This window comes from Botrytis deweyae, assembly GCF_014898535.1.
Source record: "Botrytis deweyae strain B1 chromosome Unknown BDEW_020, whole genome shotgun sequence".
Lineage (NCBI taxonomy): Eukaryota > Fungi > Ascomycota > Leotiomycetes > Helotiales > Sclerotiniaceae > Botrytis > Botrytis deweyae.
The window spans coordinates 527,461-544,446 of NW_024066227.1; the positions used below are offsets into that span (position 1 = coordinate 527,461).

The 16,986-nt window shown below is 43.7% G+C and overlaps 8 protein-coding genes across 8 annotated transcripts; 4 read left to right on the top strand and 4 right to left on the bottom strand.

Annotated features, from left to right (window-relative positions):
* Positions 1-407: 407 nt before the first annotated feature.
* EAE98_008084 (uncharacterized protein) lies at positions 408-2,274 on the top strand (the record flags this gene model as incomplete). Its single annotated transcript, XM_038955707.1, has 5 exons — positions 408-577; positions 648-673; positions 723-1,008; positions 1,059-1,650; positions 1,705-2,274. The coding sequence occupies 5 exons, from the start codon at positions 408-410 to the stop codon at positions 2,272-2,274; spliced, it is 1,644 nt and encodes a 547-aa protein (XP_038808001.1).
* Positions 2,275-3,774: 1,500 nt separating this feature from the next.
* On the bottom strand, positions 3,775-4,773 carry EAE98_008085 (uncharacterized protein; the record flags this gene model as incomplete). Its single annotated transcript, XM_038955708.1, has 1 exon — positions 3,775-4,773. The coding sequence occupies one exon, from the start codon at positions 4,771-4,773 to the stop codon at positions 3,775-3,777; it is 999 nt and encodes a 332-aa protein (XP_038808002.1).
* A 1,730-nt stretch (positions 4,774-6,503) lies between these two features.
* EAE98_008086 (uncharacterized protein) lies at positions 6,504-7,202 on the bottom strand (the record flags this gene model as incomplete). Its single annotated transcript, XM_038955709.1, has 5 exons — positions 6,504-6,665; positions 6,719-6,861; positions 6,920-7,037; positions 7,099-7,132; positions 7,192-7,202. 5 exons carry the CDS (start codon positions 7,200-7,202, stop codon positions 6,504-6,506), a joined length of 468 nt encoding a protein of 155 aa, XP_038808003.1.
* A 420-nt stretch (positions 7,203-7,622) lies between these two features.
* Positions 7,623-8,628, top strand: EAE98_008087 (uncharacterized protein; the record flags this gene model as incomplete). Its single annotated transcript, XM_038955710.1, has 2 exons — positions 7,623-7,648; positions 7,704-8,628. 2 exons carry the CDS (start codon positions 7,623-7,625, stop codon positions 8,626-8,628), a joined length of 951 nt encoding a protein of 316 aa, XP_038808004.1.
* Positions 8,629-8,861: 233 nt separating this feature from the next.
* Positions 8,862-9,668, bottom strand: EAE98_008088 (uncharacterized protein; the record flags this gene model as incomplete). The annotated part of the gene is made up of 1 exon (XM_038955711.1): positions 8,862-9,668. One exon carries the CDS (start codon positions 9,666-9,668, stop codon positions 8,862-8,864), a length of 807 nt encoding a protein of 268 aa, XP_038808005.1.
* Positions 9,669-10,665: 997 nt separating this feature from the next.
* EAE98_008089 (uncharacterized protein) lies at positions 10,666-11,463 on the top strand (the record flags this gene model as incomplete). The annotated part of the gene is made up of 1 exon (XM_038955712.1): positions 10,666-11,463. The coding sequence occupies one exon, from the start codon at positions 10,666-10,668 to the stop codon at positions 11,461-11,463; it is 798 nt and encodes a 265-aa protein (XP_038808006.1).
* Positions 11,464-12,925: 1,462 nt separating this feature from the next.
* EAE98_008090 (uncharacterized protein) lies at positions 12,926-15,502 on the bottom strand. The gene is made up of 3 exons (XM_038955713.1): positions 15,218-15,502; positions 14,446-15,087; positions 12,926-14,392 (listed from the first exon to the last, which is right to left on the bottom strand). Exons 1-3 carry the CDS (start codon positions 15,272-15,274, stop codon positions 13,223-13,225), a joined length of 1,869 nt encoding a protein of 622 aa, XP_038808007.1. The 5' UTR covers positions 15,275-15,502; the 3' UTR covers positions 12,926-13,222.
* Positions 15,503-15,904: 402 nt separating this feature from the next.
* Positions 15,905-16,606, top strand: EAE98_008091 (uncharacterized protein; the record flags this gene model as incomplete). Its single annotated transcript, XM_038955714.1, has 1 exon — positions 15,905-16,606. One exon carries the CDS (start codon positions 15,905-15,907, stop codon positions 16,604-16,606), a length of 702 nt encoding a protein of 233 aa, XP_038808008.1.
* Positions 16,607-16,986: the final 380 nt, after the last annotated feature.

Genomic DNA, 16,986 nt, shown 5'->3' on the forward strand with positions numbered 1-16,986 from the left:
GCATTTTTGAGAAAAGACTCGCTCTGATACAACCCCCAAGAAGCTTTACGTCTCATCAACGACATCTTCACTCACGATATTGAGATACCAAGACAACTGTTCTATAGAAAATTGGGTCTACAGCAATGATTTCTCAAGAGCTAATCAAAATTAGCATTAGTACCGGGCCCAGAGCCCCCGATGGGAAATGTTGAACCCACCAACCCCACTACGGGAGCTCCCACCACACATCAAAAATCAGAATATTCTTTCCATCCCTCTGACCATCCCTCGTCTCTCTTACTCTTCTGTTCATTTGATCTTCCAAATAAAACAGCAATTGAGGAACTCTTAGATCTCAGTTGCACAAGTACCTTTGAAAGACCATAATCTCTGTTAGCACGCATTTCCATTGCTTCACAGGAATTATGGCACAAGCTGGGGACCGAAGTTTTGGTGATCACGACCCCACCATAGCTATACATGAGGGACAGCTTGATGGGAAAAGTCTGAATGCAAATGAAGTTTACGCCGATGAATCTGGGAGAGCATATGATGATGAGGAAGTCAACATCGAGAGAATTGAGAAGGTTTATAGGTAAGGATAAACTACAACTTCCAAAACTATGACAAGTTTGTAGGTTGTATATCCTGACATCATAATGTAGGAAAATCGATCGCCGCATTATTCCAGGTGATTCATATAACACTCTTTTTGCAAACAGCAACTAATACATATATAGCATTCTGGGTTTTGTATTTCCTCTGTTCCGCTATCAGATCCAATGTTGGTCTTGCTCAAACTATGAATGCATCAGCGGGCCATGATCTCGCCCAAGTCTTGAACTTGACAGCCAAACAAACTTCCACGGCTCTAGCTTTATTCTATGTTGCCTATGTCGTCTTCGACTTACCTTCAAACTTGATCATGACAAAACTGAGTCCAAGAGTTTGGATGAGTCGTATTGTTCTCGCGGTTGGTATTATTGGAGCTTGTTTTGCAGCTGTGAAGGCGGCTTGGAGTTTGATGTGAGTTGATTCCTTCTATCACGTCTGATTTCATTGCTAATACTGTTTAGGCTCCTTCGTTTCCTTCTTGGTGTAGTTACTGCGGGAATGTGGCCAGGAATGGCTTATTACCTTACGCTGTTCTATCCACCCTCAAGAACTGGCAAGCGTATTGGCATGTACTTCACTGCATCTCAGCTTTCCGCTGCTGTTGTAGGTCTTGTTTCCGCCGGTTTCCAGAAAATGGATGGGACCAGTGGACTTGTTGGTTTTCAATGGATGTTCTTGTTGTATGGACTTTGTGGCATTGTGCTTGGTATCTCGCTTCTTTGGTGGTTGCCAGATCGTCCCCTTCCACCTGGAGAAGAACGAGTCCCCACAGGTCTCGCAAGATGGCTTCCTTCTACTCCACCGGTATTGACGGGCGAGGATGCCGAGATTCATTATCAGGACCTGAGAAGAGTTTATCATCCAAGGTCATGGGGCTGGAAAGACCTTGCTTATGTTTTGATTGACTGGCGACTTTGGCCTCTTACTCTGATGTACTTCGGTGTTGTTGGCGTGGGTATTGGAACGCAACTCTACGCTACCGTCATTATACAAGGAATCGACTCCTCCTTCTCGGGTATAACTCTTAGCTTGCTCACTGCACCCATTTGGATCGTGAGTAAAATGCACCAAAGTGATGATATAGGACTCGAAGCTGACAAATAATAGATGGATCTCATTGCAATTCTTATGGTCACTCCAATCTCCGATCGTTTCCACAAGTACCGAGCTTTCTTCTTCTCCGCCGCCGTACTCATTCAAATTGCCGGTCTCCTTACCACCACCTTTGCCCCTGTCTCTCACCCCTGGGCACGCTACGGTGGTCTCCTTATGGTCGGATATGGACTTGGTCCCACAGTCCCCATCTGCATGACATGGACCAATGAGATCTTTCAACATCGCCACGGAGAAGTAGGCGTTGCCGCCGCATCAGCTCTTGTGTCCGGTCTTGGCAATCTCGGCAGTATCACAACTACCTACGCACTCTATACCGGATGGCCCGAGGATGCCAAAGCAGGACCTCATCGCTACCGCAAGAGTAATCTCGTTATGATTGGCATTCTCTGTTTGAGTATCCTAAGCAGCGTCATTATGACCGTCCTCCTCAAGATTTTCGGCAATCCACGCAGTACCAAGATTCAAAGCAGCGGAAGCTCCGTCAGCGACGAATTCCAAGATGGTGCTGCCAGGCGTGAGCAGCAACAGCGTGGGTTTGCGAAGATGTGGGGGAGAAAATAGTTTCGCCCGCTCTGTTCTACTAGCATCCAATATCCCTTTTTTGGGATAGGAAGATGTCTTCAACAGTACAAGTTATGCTAGACTATTCTACCCCCGCATCGGTAGCTCAACCTTCCATCTCTACCACTCACACTCTACCTCGATCAACCTCGCCTCCACTTTTCACACTCTTACACCACCCCCTTCAGCGCATCAACGCATCAACGCACCTTCCATCTCTCTCCTTCCTTCCCACAAGGAGCATCTACTCTACCTAAACCACCGATTTCCAATTTCCTATTTGCGTTCCTAATCTTTCCATCTTTAAATCATCTCATCAGAATTTTGTCTTTTTGCCTTTCCATCTTTTGTCTCTTGTTTCAGCGAATGATACCCCATTTCACAGCGTATGTTACGCTCATCATCTCGAATTTCGAACAATGGAAGTGCCGCTGCGCCACCATTGGGATAGGCGTATCGGGCTGGATTGACAGATGTACATACCGCGACAATGTTTTGCGCTATCGTGTGTTGTCGTCTCGTGGGAATTCCTGTGTTTTTTTGTTTTCTGTGTTTTTGTTTTTGTATTTTGGTGGATGCAGATTTAGACGATATTAGAGGGGATGAGGAGATGTTTTATCTATCTGAATTTTTTTAGAGAGAAAAAGAAGTTTTTAGAGAAGTTTACATTTTATTTTCATTCAAGATGAAGATACGAGGATATAGGTACAATACTATTAGAATGTATGGATCCTTGAGTAAATGCTCAACTAAATACTTCTTTTGATTCACATTTGCAATGAATGGTTTGTGAATTATTCCTCTTCATTTCACTTTACTTCACTTGACCTTACCGAAGCGGACTGGATAGCATCATGACCAAGTCGTTCTCTCCAGACTTGAGTTACTGCCCTACTGTCCAACATTATCAAGTGCAGCGAGAGAGATGTTCAATGTGAATATTGAGTACGCTCATCTCTCACATATACAGACAGCTTTGACAGTCGAAGAATGTACAACCAAGGCCACAGCAACCCGGGATATCTACGAAGAAGTGTTTTCATATTATTGGATTGTCACGGTATCATGTTGTTGAAAGTATTAACCATACTATGCATACGTATACGCATACGCCTGCATAATCACCCATCCAAGTATAATGCATCCGCCGCACCACCGATATCCTTCCCAAAAGCTACCTAGCAAGAGGGAGTAAAACTATAGGTACAACGCCAGCCAACCCAGTACGCTCTCACCGAACCGAACCGTAGCCGAACGCCATGCCGAATAGTTCATCACGTCATCCATCCCATGTTCCTACAGATAGCCGACCAAAAAGCCCACAAGTACAGACAAGAAGCAGAAGAAAGCAAAACATACAGATGTGGTATTTTGATCACAAAGAAAAGAGAAGGAGTGAAAAGAAAGAAAATCAAAAGTCGTTGCCATCGACTTGTCCAGTACGCCAGCCATTATGCTTGCTAAACAAAAAATGCAAAGAGACGTGAAAGAAATAGTTGATCAACAATCAATATCCATCGAAGCAGCCATATCTTCACTAACACCACGTATAGGTGCTTTGTAATTCCGATCATCGAATTCATCGTCAGCTTCATCATCATAGCCGTCGTAGTATTCCTCTTCAGGGTCTACTTGGTCGTCCTCATCCCACATGTTGACATCAGTATCATCGTCGCCATTTTGATCAATCATAAGATTATCGGCACGATCACCTAGCCAATATCTAGCCCGTTTGTTTGCACCGGCGTCGTTATACTCGGCTTCTCGGCCTGTAATGCCCTGGCCTTGACTTGGACTGTGGCTCATGACTGGAACAGCTCGAACATAGAAATACGCGACTCTCTTTTTCTCTTTGTTGAAGAAGAAGTAGTTGAGGCTCCAAATAGATCCCAATTCACCGTCAAACGGCTCATCAGGAGGAGCCCAAGAATAGACTGTACAGTCCTTGAGAGTCATCTCCTTATCAATCAAAGCCCACATCTGTGGACACCAGGCTTGACTTGTAGCACCGGCAGATGAAGTTGTCTTATATGATGTCTGCGATGGGACATGAAGCGTCATACCCGAACTTGGTCTAAGATTATAAAGTGTCGAATCAATGGTATTGATAACAGTCTTCAGACTTCGTTCTTTGTGGAAATCGGCAGGTCTAAGATTGTGCGAGAAGTCGTAGTCAGGATGACTTGCGTTAAGTGTTGCAATGAGATACGCGAAAGTTCGACGACTCGATACCTGGCTCAAGGGTCCAAAAGGACTTGAACGTGAGAGATTTACGCCGGCTTCGGTGGGATCAAGAGGAGGCGATACGGAGGCCGATAGTTTGAGTAGAGATTCATATTGAGATTCTAGTGAGTTCTCAATATTTTTGTAAAGTTTCTTGTCGGAGCCAGCAGCTTTGGTTGTATAGAGATCACAACCACCAATGACGTGGCAATCGGGTGTGTTGAAATTCAACGCACTGGTGATATTGTCGAAGTCGCGTAAAGGGAGGAACTTCATCTTTGCTGAGATGAGGATTGAAATTGATTTAGATAAGTTCTTATCGTGGATAGTGGTGAAGGATGATTGAAGAAGAGGCGGAACGACGACTCGCGCGCTTTGAAGAAAGTGAGAAGTATGTGGCTACGGAGCCCGAGTATTCTGTGGAGATAAACAACCTTTCGGATGATTCTTCAGACTCGTTGAACTGAAAACCAGGTACTTAAAACCTCATATAATGATTTTTGGTGATGGTGTGTTGTGTAGTATGAATGTGTTGTTAATGGTGTTGTTTAGAGTAGTGTTTAGGGGTGAAGTATGGACCAAACGTGTCGCTCTTTGTTCCGTTATCGGTGTGTTTGTAGGACCTGCGTGAACTAAGAAAGCAAGATTGATACTTCCTGCGCTGGCTGCGGAGGTGATATCAAGATGTTCTTTAGCTAGACTTTATGTCTAGCAGGTAATGGGCATTTTAAATGTGATAATGTACGAAGTATTGTTGAGATGCGTAGTAATGGGATAGACGGTGTGTGGTTGTTGATACCGAAGAAGAGTCGGGGGGGATGGGGTGAGCCGGATGATGAGTGTGGAGACACAAGTTGATAACCTTGATTGTGACCGTAACGATTGATAAGCTAGTCTCAATGTGTATTAGCTTGATGGATAAACGATGTCGCACAAAGTGGATCATGAAGTTTGATCTGGTCTGGGATTCTGGGGAGATCAATATCTTACCTCTGTACCTTTATTACCCAACAACCAATAAATGATTCTCGTGCGTGAAGAATAGACTGTTATCAATTCCGGAAGCTGGTTACAGATTCAACGGTTTCAAAGTATCGTGAATCAGGTTCGGGTGACGGTCAATTTGAGGGTCATCTTCTCAAATCTGCATTGAAGAATCAAGCACGTTTGCAGCCTTCACTTCGTAAAGGGGTTTTACCTGATGACATATAATATCACGTAATCAAGAATTGCCTCTCGGAGAACTCGGTCACATGTCGAGCATTCTTCAGGAATCTCGACTCTCTGCATGTTAGTAACAAACAGCATGGTCAATCTGTGAGACATGAATGGCTACATGAGTAGTATCATGGTGAGCATGGGTGACGACCTGGCTTACGAGCCAAGTAGTAGTGCAGCTCAAGTGCAATAGACAAGCTCGAGACAAGTCGAGAGGAAAAGCGGAATAATGCCAAGCAAGAGTCACTACAATTAACATTCAGAGGGGTCAAAACTTAAAGGTAATCCAATAACTCGGCGCATTTAATTCCACGCTCAACTTACACAAACGCCATTTCGTAGTTCATACCTAACTGATGATTCCTCCTGGGTATCTTACCATCCATTAAACACCCTAAGAAGAACGCCAGTACCATTCACATGAATTCCCAACTCCAGGTCGGCAGTTGTAAAAGGGGTATTAAGCCAGACCGATCTCCCGAAGTCCGCTTATCACCTCTTCTTGGGCCTAAAGAGAGGAACCATCACCTAGTTAGCAAACAAGCCCATCACTAAAATTCATGCACAACGCTTCAAATTGCTTGAAAGTGGTATATAATATTTTCGCGCCAGACTCCATCCACCCATATATTTCTGTAATACATGTGTAAAAACACTGATTCACATAAGCTTGGTAATTTCTTCGTCGACCTGGAATTGCGGAATTTCAATCAGCATGAAAGAAATTCGAGTTTGAATGATGTTGTCCCTCAAAAGGTTGTAAAATGGAAGAATGCCCAGAATAACCACTACGACCCAAATTGATGCTCACCACTCACCTCCGTATCTTCAATTGAGTCTTGCGCTGATATCACCCTAAGCACGTTCTTCTTACTACTCTCTTGCATTTCGCCCGCCAGTAATAACTCATCCAATATGAAATATGCTTTTTGAAAGTTAAAAATAATATCCTGATTCCATATTAGTATATATGCCACGTTCCATCTTGAGACGTAAGGTTTACCAGCTCGCAGACATTTCCGTAGTACTTGTCCATCTGCTCAACATAGCGGTGAACAATCTCCAGAGTAATGAGTTCGTTATCGGTCGAAGCACAACCTGCGATGAAGAAGAGAGAAGCGTATCGTCGATAAACTATCTTCGAATCTGCCATTGATGTAATCAGCATGAAGCTCTAGATATGGTTTTGTAGAACCACTCTGACCTTTGTACTCTAAGAAATTGCACATTCTCGTTCTACGAGCCAGCACAAGTTGGGAGACATCTTTAATGATTTTCGCCTTCTCTTTTGGCGATAATGTTGTAAACCATTTTGCGAGTCTCTGTGGACAGTTAGAGTATGTTTCGAGCTGCTTCTCATCCAGAGAAAGGAGAAGTACATACAACTTTGCCCTGCCGCGATAACAAGATGAGATAGCTGCGTGATGTTAGCTTAATTCAAGTATCTTCATATCATCTTTTCAAACATTTACTTACTGAATGGCCATGATTATAATTGTTTTTCGAGAAGATTGATATCTCAGCCTTGAGGGTGTCGTGTCTGGGCAAAAGGAGGAGCCTTGTTAATTGTTTGCAGGGGTGCAAGCAAAGTTCGGGGAATCTCCGCGCTTGCAACGGCTTACAAAGAATGATGGAGGGGCAGATAAGTAAAGGATTAGTGAGCAAGTACCGACAAACACTTGTGACAGTATTGATAGAATAATATAATTTTTCCCTTTTATCCTTTATTATCTTGTACATTTCTCTTCGGTCCTATTCACTCTTTTCCCTAAACCCTTAGATTTCTTTTCGTTATATTATAATATATTATATTCCGTGCGATTAGAATTGTATTATATCTGTGTTCTTCTCAATCAATCCAGAGGAATTCGCATCCCACTTTCCCATCAAATTCGATATAATCAATCATGACTAGATTAATACTTTCCACGTCGTACGTTTTTCCCAACTCATCTCTCAAAAAAGCAATTGACTGACTGAGTCTTTAGAAATATTATGGTCGGAGGTCCTTCCATTATTAGAAAACCCGGCGCGGACCGGTCAAATCTTGAACTCACAAATTCCCTCCGGAGCAATTTTCTAGCTGCGCAGCAAGACTATTCACCCACACCTTCATATGCGAATGGAGTCAATGGACACGATGAATCAGATGAAGAGAATAGATCACCGAGTCGTCCGCCAGTTTCCATTTGGACAACTAGACAAGACAATGACTTTTATATCCCCACCATAGACTGGTCTCTATCTGGGCTTGCAGAAGAGCCCGAGAATTACGAAATTACTGTTAAACTGTTTTATATGGCCAATACGGATGTGAAGTCGAGGTCAAAACATACAAAAGATGCTCTAAATTTGGTAATGAAAGAATTGGGTGTCGAGTCAATTGATCTCCTAATCGTTTCATTTCCTGGAATGTCCTTTGACGGCGACTGCGAATGGGAAGCAGACAAGAAGAACTCGGAACAAGGAAATGAAGCCGAAGAACTTGGGACCTGGCCTATATTGGAAGAACTATTTGAGCAAGGAATTGTAAAGAAATTAGGATTGGCCGAATTTGGCACAGCGAAACTTGCTAAGTTTCTTGGGAACGTCAGAGTACGACCACAAGTCGATCAGATAAATGTGAAAGATTGTTGCAGAGTTCCACAGCCTTTGCTCAAGATCGCCAAACAAGAGAACATCGAACTTTATACTCACAATGATTGCACCGATATATTGCCTAGTGGAACATTGCGGGAGCTTTTGGGACAAGGAGTTAGAGGCGCTGGTGTGCTGTCAGAATCTAAGAGGGGAATTGATGGTATGAAAGGTGACTTGAAGCCGGAATGGGTGGTCAAATATACCGCAATTGTCCGTGATCGTGGCGTGATAGAAAATAAGGGATATTTCGCTTCGGCAGAATTGAGAGAGTGAACATCAAAAGTACAATGGGGGGTTTGAATTTTGGCGCAATGGCGAATTGCGGGTTTCTGCTCCAATAGCGTGTTGGAAATAACGGGAACAACTTGGAATAACAAGATTACCTGGTGGAAAAATTGTAGTGTTTGGATAGCTGATGGATACGAAGACAAGTACATGGACAGAGATCAAGAAATTCTAATACAAACATTGGATATATTATGGAATCAAAAGTCGATTGTAAATTTTCAACCCAACATACTCCTTTTTCTCCCTCTCATTCTCACATCCTCTAACTTCTTCAAAACCACCTGTGCCCCTTTATAACTTGTTCCATACGCATTCAAGACCTCTCTGAACAACCCCTCGGCCCTTGGATGAGTACTTCCAAATGCTCTCTCTAACACATATAAGTCGACCGCACGATCCTCATCTGCTGTAGTCTGGCTCGCCAATCCAAAATCAATTATAACGATCTCCCCTTCTAATTCCTTCCCGTTGTTTGTCTCCTCTCCTTCAACTTGTATTGGGCGCAACATCAAATTACTCGTCGTCAGATCTCCATGCACAACCCCGACCCCATGCATCCTTCCCACGGCCCGTCCAATCCTCCTCATAAGGTCCACCGCATCTTCAGTCCCCTCTTCCTCCCCAGTAACCTCCTTATTCCCTTCCTTCTGCTTCCTCCGTTCCAGCCACTCATTCAATCTAATCCTCACCACCTCCCCCTCAATCCACTCGACCATTATACATCCCCTTCCCTCATCCACCGCATATACAGCCGGCACAACCACGCCCTCCCTCCTACACTTGACCAACACCCTCGCTTCTGCCAATATCCTCGCTTTCGTCAGTCGCTGATCCAGAATCGGATGTCGATATGGTTTCGACGGGCGCCATTTTAGTGCGCAGGGCAGAGACGGCAGTAAGTATGTGGATTTGTAGAGGAGCGCTTCGGCACCTTGGGTGATGAGCGAGGGTGGGGTGGAAGAGGGGTATGTGAAGAGGTGGGAGAGAGACGGAGGCGGGGAGATTTCTGGTTTGGAAGTTTCCATGGTTGACGACGGTATGGTTTGTCTTTTTTATGATATTGAAATGGACTCGACTGGACCGAAGTGAAGTGAAGTGAAGTAAAGTAATCCGTGCCGATCTTGAAACTTTCCTATCAAAGTCGCAGAAGAATTGTCGTTGTGTATTAGTGGATTTGACTCAGAGATGTGGATTTTTCTCTACTGCAGGTCATGGTGCTTTACATGAATTTACTGTATGTACCTACCCCACGCGTGGTGAATTCATGGTTCAATTGGCCAACAATGGGACGAAATGTTGACAAAACTCTCCACTTCTTGATTTGTGTTGCATTGTCACATTTTCCTTTTTCTTATCGCATATCAATCAGCAAAATCCAAATGAGTGATGAGTGAGTGATGAGTGATGAATGATGAATGATGATTGATGATTGACGACTGATCTTGATCAGATTACACACACCTTTGACCTTGGACCTTTCCTCCCAGTTCCCTCCAGTTCCCAACAGAACTCACTCACTCACTCACTTACTCACTTACTCACTTACTCACTTACATCGTCTCACACCACCACACAAGGATCCTTACCTAGGTTCTCTCCGTTAAGGTTAACTTGCAAAAATTCAAAGGCCGCATGTGATGATTCTGCAAGTACAAGGGTTCATTCTCCCACCATCCATTGGTTTTTGAATCGTTTTGATCTATTGGTTTCCATACATGTGCGGAAGTGAGTAAGTGGTACGGAGCGAAAAATACTACCTAGGCAAGGTACGCAGGACCAAGTATTCCTCTTTTCTTTTTGCCTCTCTTGATTATCCTAGATATCCGGCTAAGGGAGAGGTTACTTCATGATTCACCCATCTCACATCTATTCATCTCATTTCTGTTACCTCACCATCCTTCTTCTTCATCTCAACCTCTCTATCAATCTAGATCGAATGCGACAATACTTCTCTCAAAATTTGAATATGTGCACAACTCACTCTACCACCTTATTACCATCATCATCAGCCACCCCAGCAAAATGTCCCTCAACCCATTAATCCAATCCCTCCCACCAATGTCCCCCCTCCAATCTAGTCTGCCCACTTCCCTTCTCCTCACCTGCGCCGCGACCGCTGTTTCCCTTCCTCTTCTTGTCCAAACCCTCCTCACCCACCTTTCAGCCTACAATACCGCACCTCAAGACTTAACCACCTATCTCTCTGTGCTCGAATCCAGTGTTCAAGAAAACGCCTCTTATGATCATGATATCAGCAGAATCTCCAAACTCGAAGATAAACTTCGATTAGCGGGCATGGTACGCGAAATCCAAAGATGCGGCGATGATTTAAGAGAGCTTTTGAATAAGATGGTTAGTAAAGAAGATCACAAGAGGTTAAAACTCGGATCTCGGATATTATGGGGAACGACCCGTCGGGATCTCGAAGAGCGAGTGCGTAAATTGGATCTATTGCGCATGCGTTTCCTCGTCGTGTATCTGGGAATGGTGGCTGCGAAAACGGAAGTTGTATTGAAGGAGAAAGAAAAGGAAAAAGAGAGAGAAAAGGAAGATGCAGATAAAACCTTCGGCTCTCCTATTCGGAGTAGGACGCTTCCGAGTAATTTGAGCGAGAATCTCAAACGTACACCGCCGCTAAGGAGAATCACGAGCAATGCTATAGGGCATAATGAAGGCACCGGAAGTCCACAGAGGAGTGGATGGTTGGGAGTTGTGAGTGAGTTACAGAGTAGTCCATTGATGCATAAGAGAAGGGCATCAGTGGAACAAAGTTCTTCGATCGGAAGTCCGAGAAGTGAAAAGTTTGCTCATTTTCCTTAAGGGGACTGGCTCGGGTTCTCAAGAATGACTGATTCAGTTATCTCAAAAGAGAATCGCTGGATGTTTCACTTGGAATTCATTATTGATTGGGAAGACGGAGGAAGCCAGAGGCTTTGAGTATCGTTGCACATACATGATACATTACGAATCTAAATCGCTACACCAATGCCCTTGCGAGGGACAGTATGATTCGGGACACGACTTTGGACAATGCTTTTATGACGAAGTTTTACGAAATATACGGTAGATACAGTACTACGACTTCACGAAAATGACACGAAATGGAATGAAACGACAAACAGACGCAATCAGAAACAGAAAAAAGAAAACAGTGCAGAAAATAAGAATTTGCCTTCATTATGAAGACAATGAACGCATGCATCATCATGAACTTGAAGCAGCATTTAACGAAATCTACGAATGTTGGGGAGAGAAATGGAAATGAGAGAAGATGTGGTAGAAATGGGGCTTGATGATGGGAAGGTTGGGAAGGCGAGGAATTGGGATGGGATGGGACGGTACGAACAGAATACTGTTTATTCTTCAGGATATACCCCTTTTTATGGATGCAGGTGGTCGGCGCATTTCATTTTTGTTTTGCTTTGCTTTGGAAATATTATGATGTGATATGATATGAAAGGGTAGTTGGCTTCAGGAATTAGATTCAAGGTCTTGAATATTGGATATCGAGATTGGATGGAAGATAGAAGGGAGGCAGGATGATTGGATTTCTCAGGAGTTCTCTACCTAGCTAAAGTGAAGTCGAGATGGGATTGTGATGGAAGAAGCTTACCTAGGCAGTAGGTAGTAATAAATAAGGAAATCAGAGATTACAGCTTATTCAAAAACAAAAGATGAAATGAGATGAGATATGTCAATCATAGAATCAATATAATATATCTCGACACCTGAGCACTCTTAGGAACTTACTTTCCAAATTGATACGAAGCTCTCTCTGCTTGTTACTTAAATCATCGGATGAGTAGGTAGGTATTTAAATGGATATCGAGGTATACCTATCTTCTCATACCTATCTTGAATAATTAACTACTTACCTAGTACTTATCTAGATACCTCCATACCCAGGTAAATGTATATATATACATACCTATGTATACATGTATATATATGTATATACAAATCGCAAAGAGAAAATTCTATCTTGCCTCGCACTATCTGCCTACTAGCTATATACACTCCCAAGGTCCTTAGAGATATTCATATACCTACCTATCTAGATATATAGTGTAGTGGTGATATATACGAGTTTGGATTCTCTCGATTTTCTCTGTTGATTACCTATATCTATTGTATATGGATTGGATTGGATTGGATTGGATTGGATTGGATTGGATTGGATTGGATTGGATTGGATTGGATTGGATTGGATTGGATTGGATTGGATTGGATTGGATTGGATTGGATTGGATTGGATTGGATTGGATTGGATTAAACTGAATGTATCTATTCTATTTAAGTATATATAATATAATATAATATGTATACATTTATTTCGCATAGCATCATACCATACCATACCTACTAGGTAGGTAGGTACTTACCGACTTCTACTGATTGATACATACATTCACTCACAAGTAATCATCCAACAACCATCTATCCCATCTGAGATTTTCCATTTTTCATTTTCCATTTTCAATTCCCATTCATCACTTCATTCCAAGGCTTATTATTCATTCGCCTCAAACAAACACATAGGTAGTTTATAAATAAAGCAAACTACATAAACCCTTTTTTTTTATATCTCAAAAATCTCTCCCACGCCCTCCCCACCCGCACTCCTATTCTCCACGAGATCCAATCGCCAACCCTCCCAATTCTTCAACGCCCGCTTAACCTCCTTCACCCTCTCAATCCTCTTCATCGCCTCCTCCTGCTGTGCCTTCCTGAAAGCTTCCTCGTCGAATTCAAGGAATTCATCATCATCCAACAATTCATCATCTTCATCCGCTCCTGCATGTCCATGTCCATGTCCAACCGGTGCCGTACCTCCCGTAATAGCATTAAAGCCACTCGTCAAATAATCCCCAATCCCCATTCCTTGTGGACCTCCACTCTTTCTCGCATGAGGACTTCCACTTCCACCTAAATCCACATCTGTGAATCTTGCGCTGGGACTCGTAAGTCCCTCGTCCCCTTCGCCCTGTAATTCGATTCTTCGATCTCTCCATACGCCTCTTCTCAATTCATGAACTTCCGCCTCTAATTCCCTGACTTTCTTTTCCAAGCGTTGTCTCTCTTCGTTTTCCAATTCATCAACCCCTTCATCATCGATGCCTTGCGCATCTCGTTTCTTCAATCTTTCCCTTTCTTCCTTGAGACGTGAATTTTCGTTCTCGACAGTAGCGAATCGAGCTCGGAGGTCTGATGCTTCTTTTTCCACTCTTTCATGTTCTTTCTTCTGAGCTTGTGATCGGGCATCGTGCTCTTTGTGAAGCGTCGTAAGTGTAGATACTTTCTTTTCAAGTGCCTCTACCTTCCTCTGAAGTTCATCACTGTGTGCCTTGGCCTCCTCTGTTTCTCTTTCTAACGTGCGTAGTTTGGTCTCTGCGGATATACGTTCGCTACCTTCCTTAACAGCCTTTTCAGTCGTTCGTTCAAGGTTCTTCTTCAGATCTCCCAATTCTCGTTGCGCATTTGCAGCCAACTTTTCACTCCTTGCCAATTTTTCCTCCAGAGCGGTGATCTGTTCTTTTTCTACAGATGATCCAGATGCGACACGTTCAAGCTGCGCTCTAAGATTAGAAATCTCAATTTCCATAGATTCGATCGTCGAGGATTTGGAACGAAGCTCGGCTTCCAACTCCGATGGTGCTGGCACCGATGTCGAAGGCGAAGATACATGTTTGCGAGTGGAAGAAACCTGAAGTTGTGTGTTTTGTCGTTGGAGCGCCGCGATTTCAGATTTCTGCGATATTCAATTAGCCCAGATTGAATCGTGCGCTGTGGTCCAGAGCTTACCAATTTCTCAATTTCCTCTGAAGTCCCATTTTCAGAACCCTTTTCTCCTTTGGCAAATTCCCCCTCTGCCTCTCTCAAATCCTCCAATTCTTCCTCTGCCTTCTTCCACCTCTTCTCTGCATCTACCGCCTCTTTACTCAATTTTTTATTCTCCTTCTCCAAATCCTCGATTCTTAAAGCTTGCTTTCTATAAATATCCGGCGCCGTATCACCACTAGGACTAAAAGCAATTTCCGGTGAAAGGGGTCCCGAAGCTTGTCTAAAAGACGATGACCTCATCTTAGATTGTACCGATAAGGAGGGTGATCTTCCATGTCTCGAAGCTGAATTGAGTTCCGCTACCTTCTCTTCCTCGTCCTTAGTCTCTGAAATTTCTACGGGGTTTTCCTCTTTCTTTTCATCCTCGACTGGTGCATCTTCTTGGGCAACTGGCGTTTCGGCCGCAGCCTCGAGTGGTGTTTCAGTCGAAGCTTCGGATGGTACTGCAGCAGTTGTCTCGTGGGTCTCCTCGCTCTTCGTTTCTTCACTCTTCGTCTCTTCGCCCTTCGCCTCCTCACTCTTCGAAGCTTCAACTACCGCGCCCGCCTTCTCTTCTTTCTTCCCCCCTGCCTTCTTCGCCTTTTTCTTTTTCATTTCCTCAACCTAAATGCCACTCATCAGTAAGTAATTATCCTCAGCATCTCCCCCGATCATCAACGCCCAATACATCTCTCTAACCCCCACACTGCATCAACTCACTCCCTCATCCCTCACAACAAATAGAACAACATACCCTCTTCTTAGCCGCAGCCAGCTTTTCAGCCTTGGCCTTTTCCTCCGCGTCCGCCATGTTCAATTCTTTCCGTATCGTGTCGAATTCCTCGTTACCCAATGATTAAGATGCAGTTTCCGAATATCTTCACTCTTTGATCAAGTGCGCAGCGTCAATAACCATCAATGTGTAATGCTTAGTATGTCAAACCAAAGGGCCAATGTAAATGGAATGTGCGATATGTTCAGACCAGCTTGCAATATTGTCCCTCCGTAACCTTCACATGCCATGGATCACGCTAAGTTTAGCTCCCGCTTTACCGACAAGGATCCCCAAATGAACCAACTGAAGATTGAGCGATACCTAGGTAGGCTCGGTAGGTAGATAGCGTATGCCCAGGTCGCCCTAGGCCTTGTTTCCAAGCTGTTTCCTTTATCAGTTGATCATCAATTTCCTATCTTATTATCATCTCCATCTCATTTGCCTTGTTTTCTGGTCATCATTCTTCGATTGTTTTGGTAGATTGGGATTTCTCTTCTCCTATTTCCATTTGTATGGCTTTACAATTCTTATAATGCAATTAATACAATTGACGTTACACAACCATTTATCCAAATAACTATCTATTATCTATCTATCTATCTATCTATCATCCATCCATCCATCACAATATCTTTGGGTGCCACCAACATTCGCTCACAACCAACAATGACTTCCTCCTCTTCTTCCTCTCCCAATCCAAATCACAACCCCAATCTTTCCCTCCATTTAACAGATTTATCACTTACCCCCCTCATCTCAACTTCCTCCTCTTCCCGCCCCTCCAACTCCAACTCCAACTCCAACTCCCACGCCAAACCCCCTCAATTTCAATCCCTCACAACTTTAACATCCACCGCTCTCTCTGCATACAATGCCTCGCTGCATCTCAACCTCGGATCCCCGCAACGAATAATTGTTGAATCCGCCTCATCGGGTCCCATCCTTCTCCATTCCTTTATTTCTCCTACATCTTCTACCCCCCATTCCACCTCCAGTACTCGTCATCGCAGCCGATCTACACATACCAACGCACTCGACACTCGAACGAATGGATCAGAAAACCTGAATGGGGTATCGAACATTCGGAGTTTAGAAATTCTATCTGCAGCCCGAGAGGAAATGCGACCGTTAAGTGGCACGACTGAAGGAAGCCATTCTGAGCAAGAGCGCCATGATGTAAGGGATGAGGGGGCCCAGGCTCCATTATTAGTGGGAACAATTGTAGCGAGAACTGCGGAGCATGTAGGGGAGGCGAGGAAAGCGGCACATAGAATTGAGATTATCGCGCATGGGTTTCAACGGGAGCTCATGAGAGATACAAAAGTGAAGAGAATGGGCGAGGATGAGAGCATGGCCGGAGAAGGTTGAGTCATTTGGAGAAGCGAAGTAAATGCCTTGGATACAAAGATTATTGAGCATACACTAGCAAGGGAAGGCTGCTTTCATAATGCATATCAGGAAAACAAAACCGTTTGGGTGGAGGTCAACATTCTTATAAAAGCAAATTGGGAGTTGGTTAGATATTATGTAGATGCGAAAAGAGGGGTATCATAGGAGACTCTCATGAAGAGAAGGAGCTTGGACCACAAGTAGCTCTGGAAAAGCCCAATGCAACACAGATACACATTGTAAACATTAATGGTTCGTTCATAAATCATTTGCTTATTTTCATAGTCTATTTGGCGAACTACACCCAGGACCTGCATTATTCATAAAATGCCCCAAAACCAATCGCGAAATTATTTCCA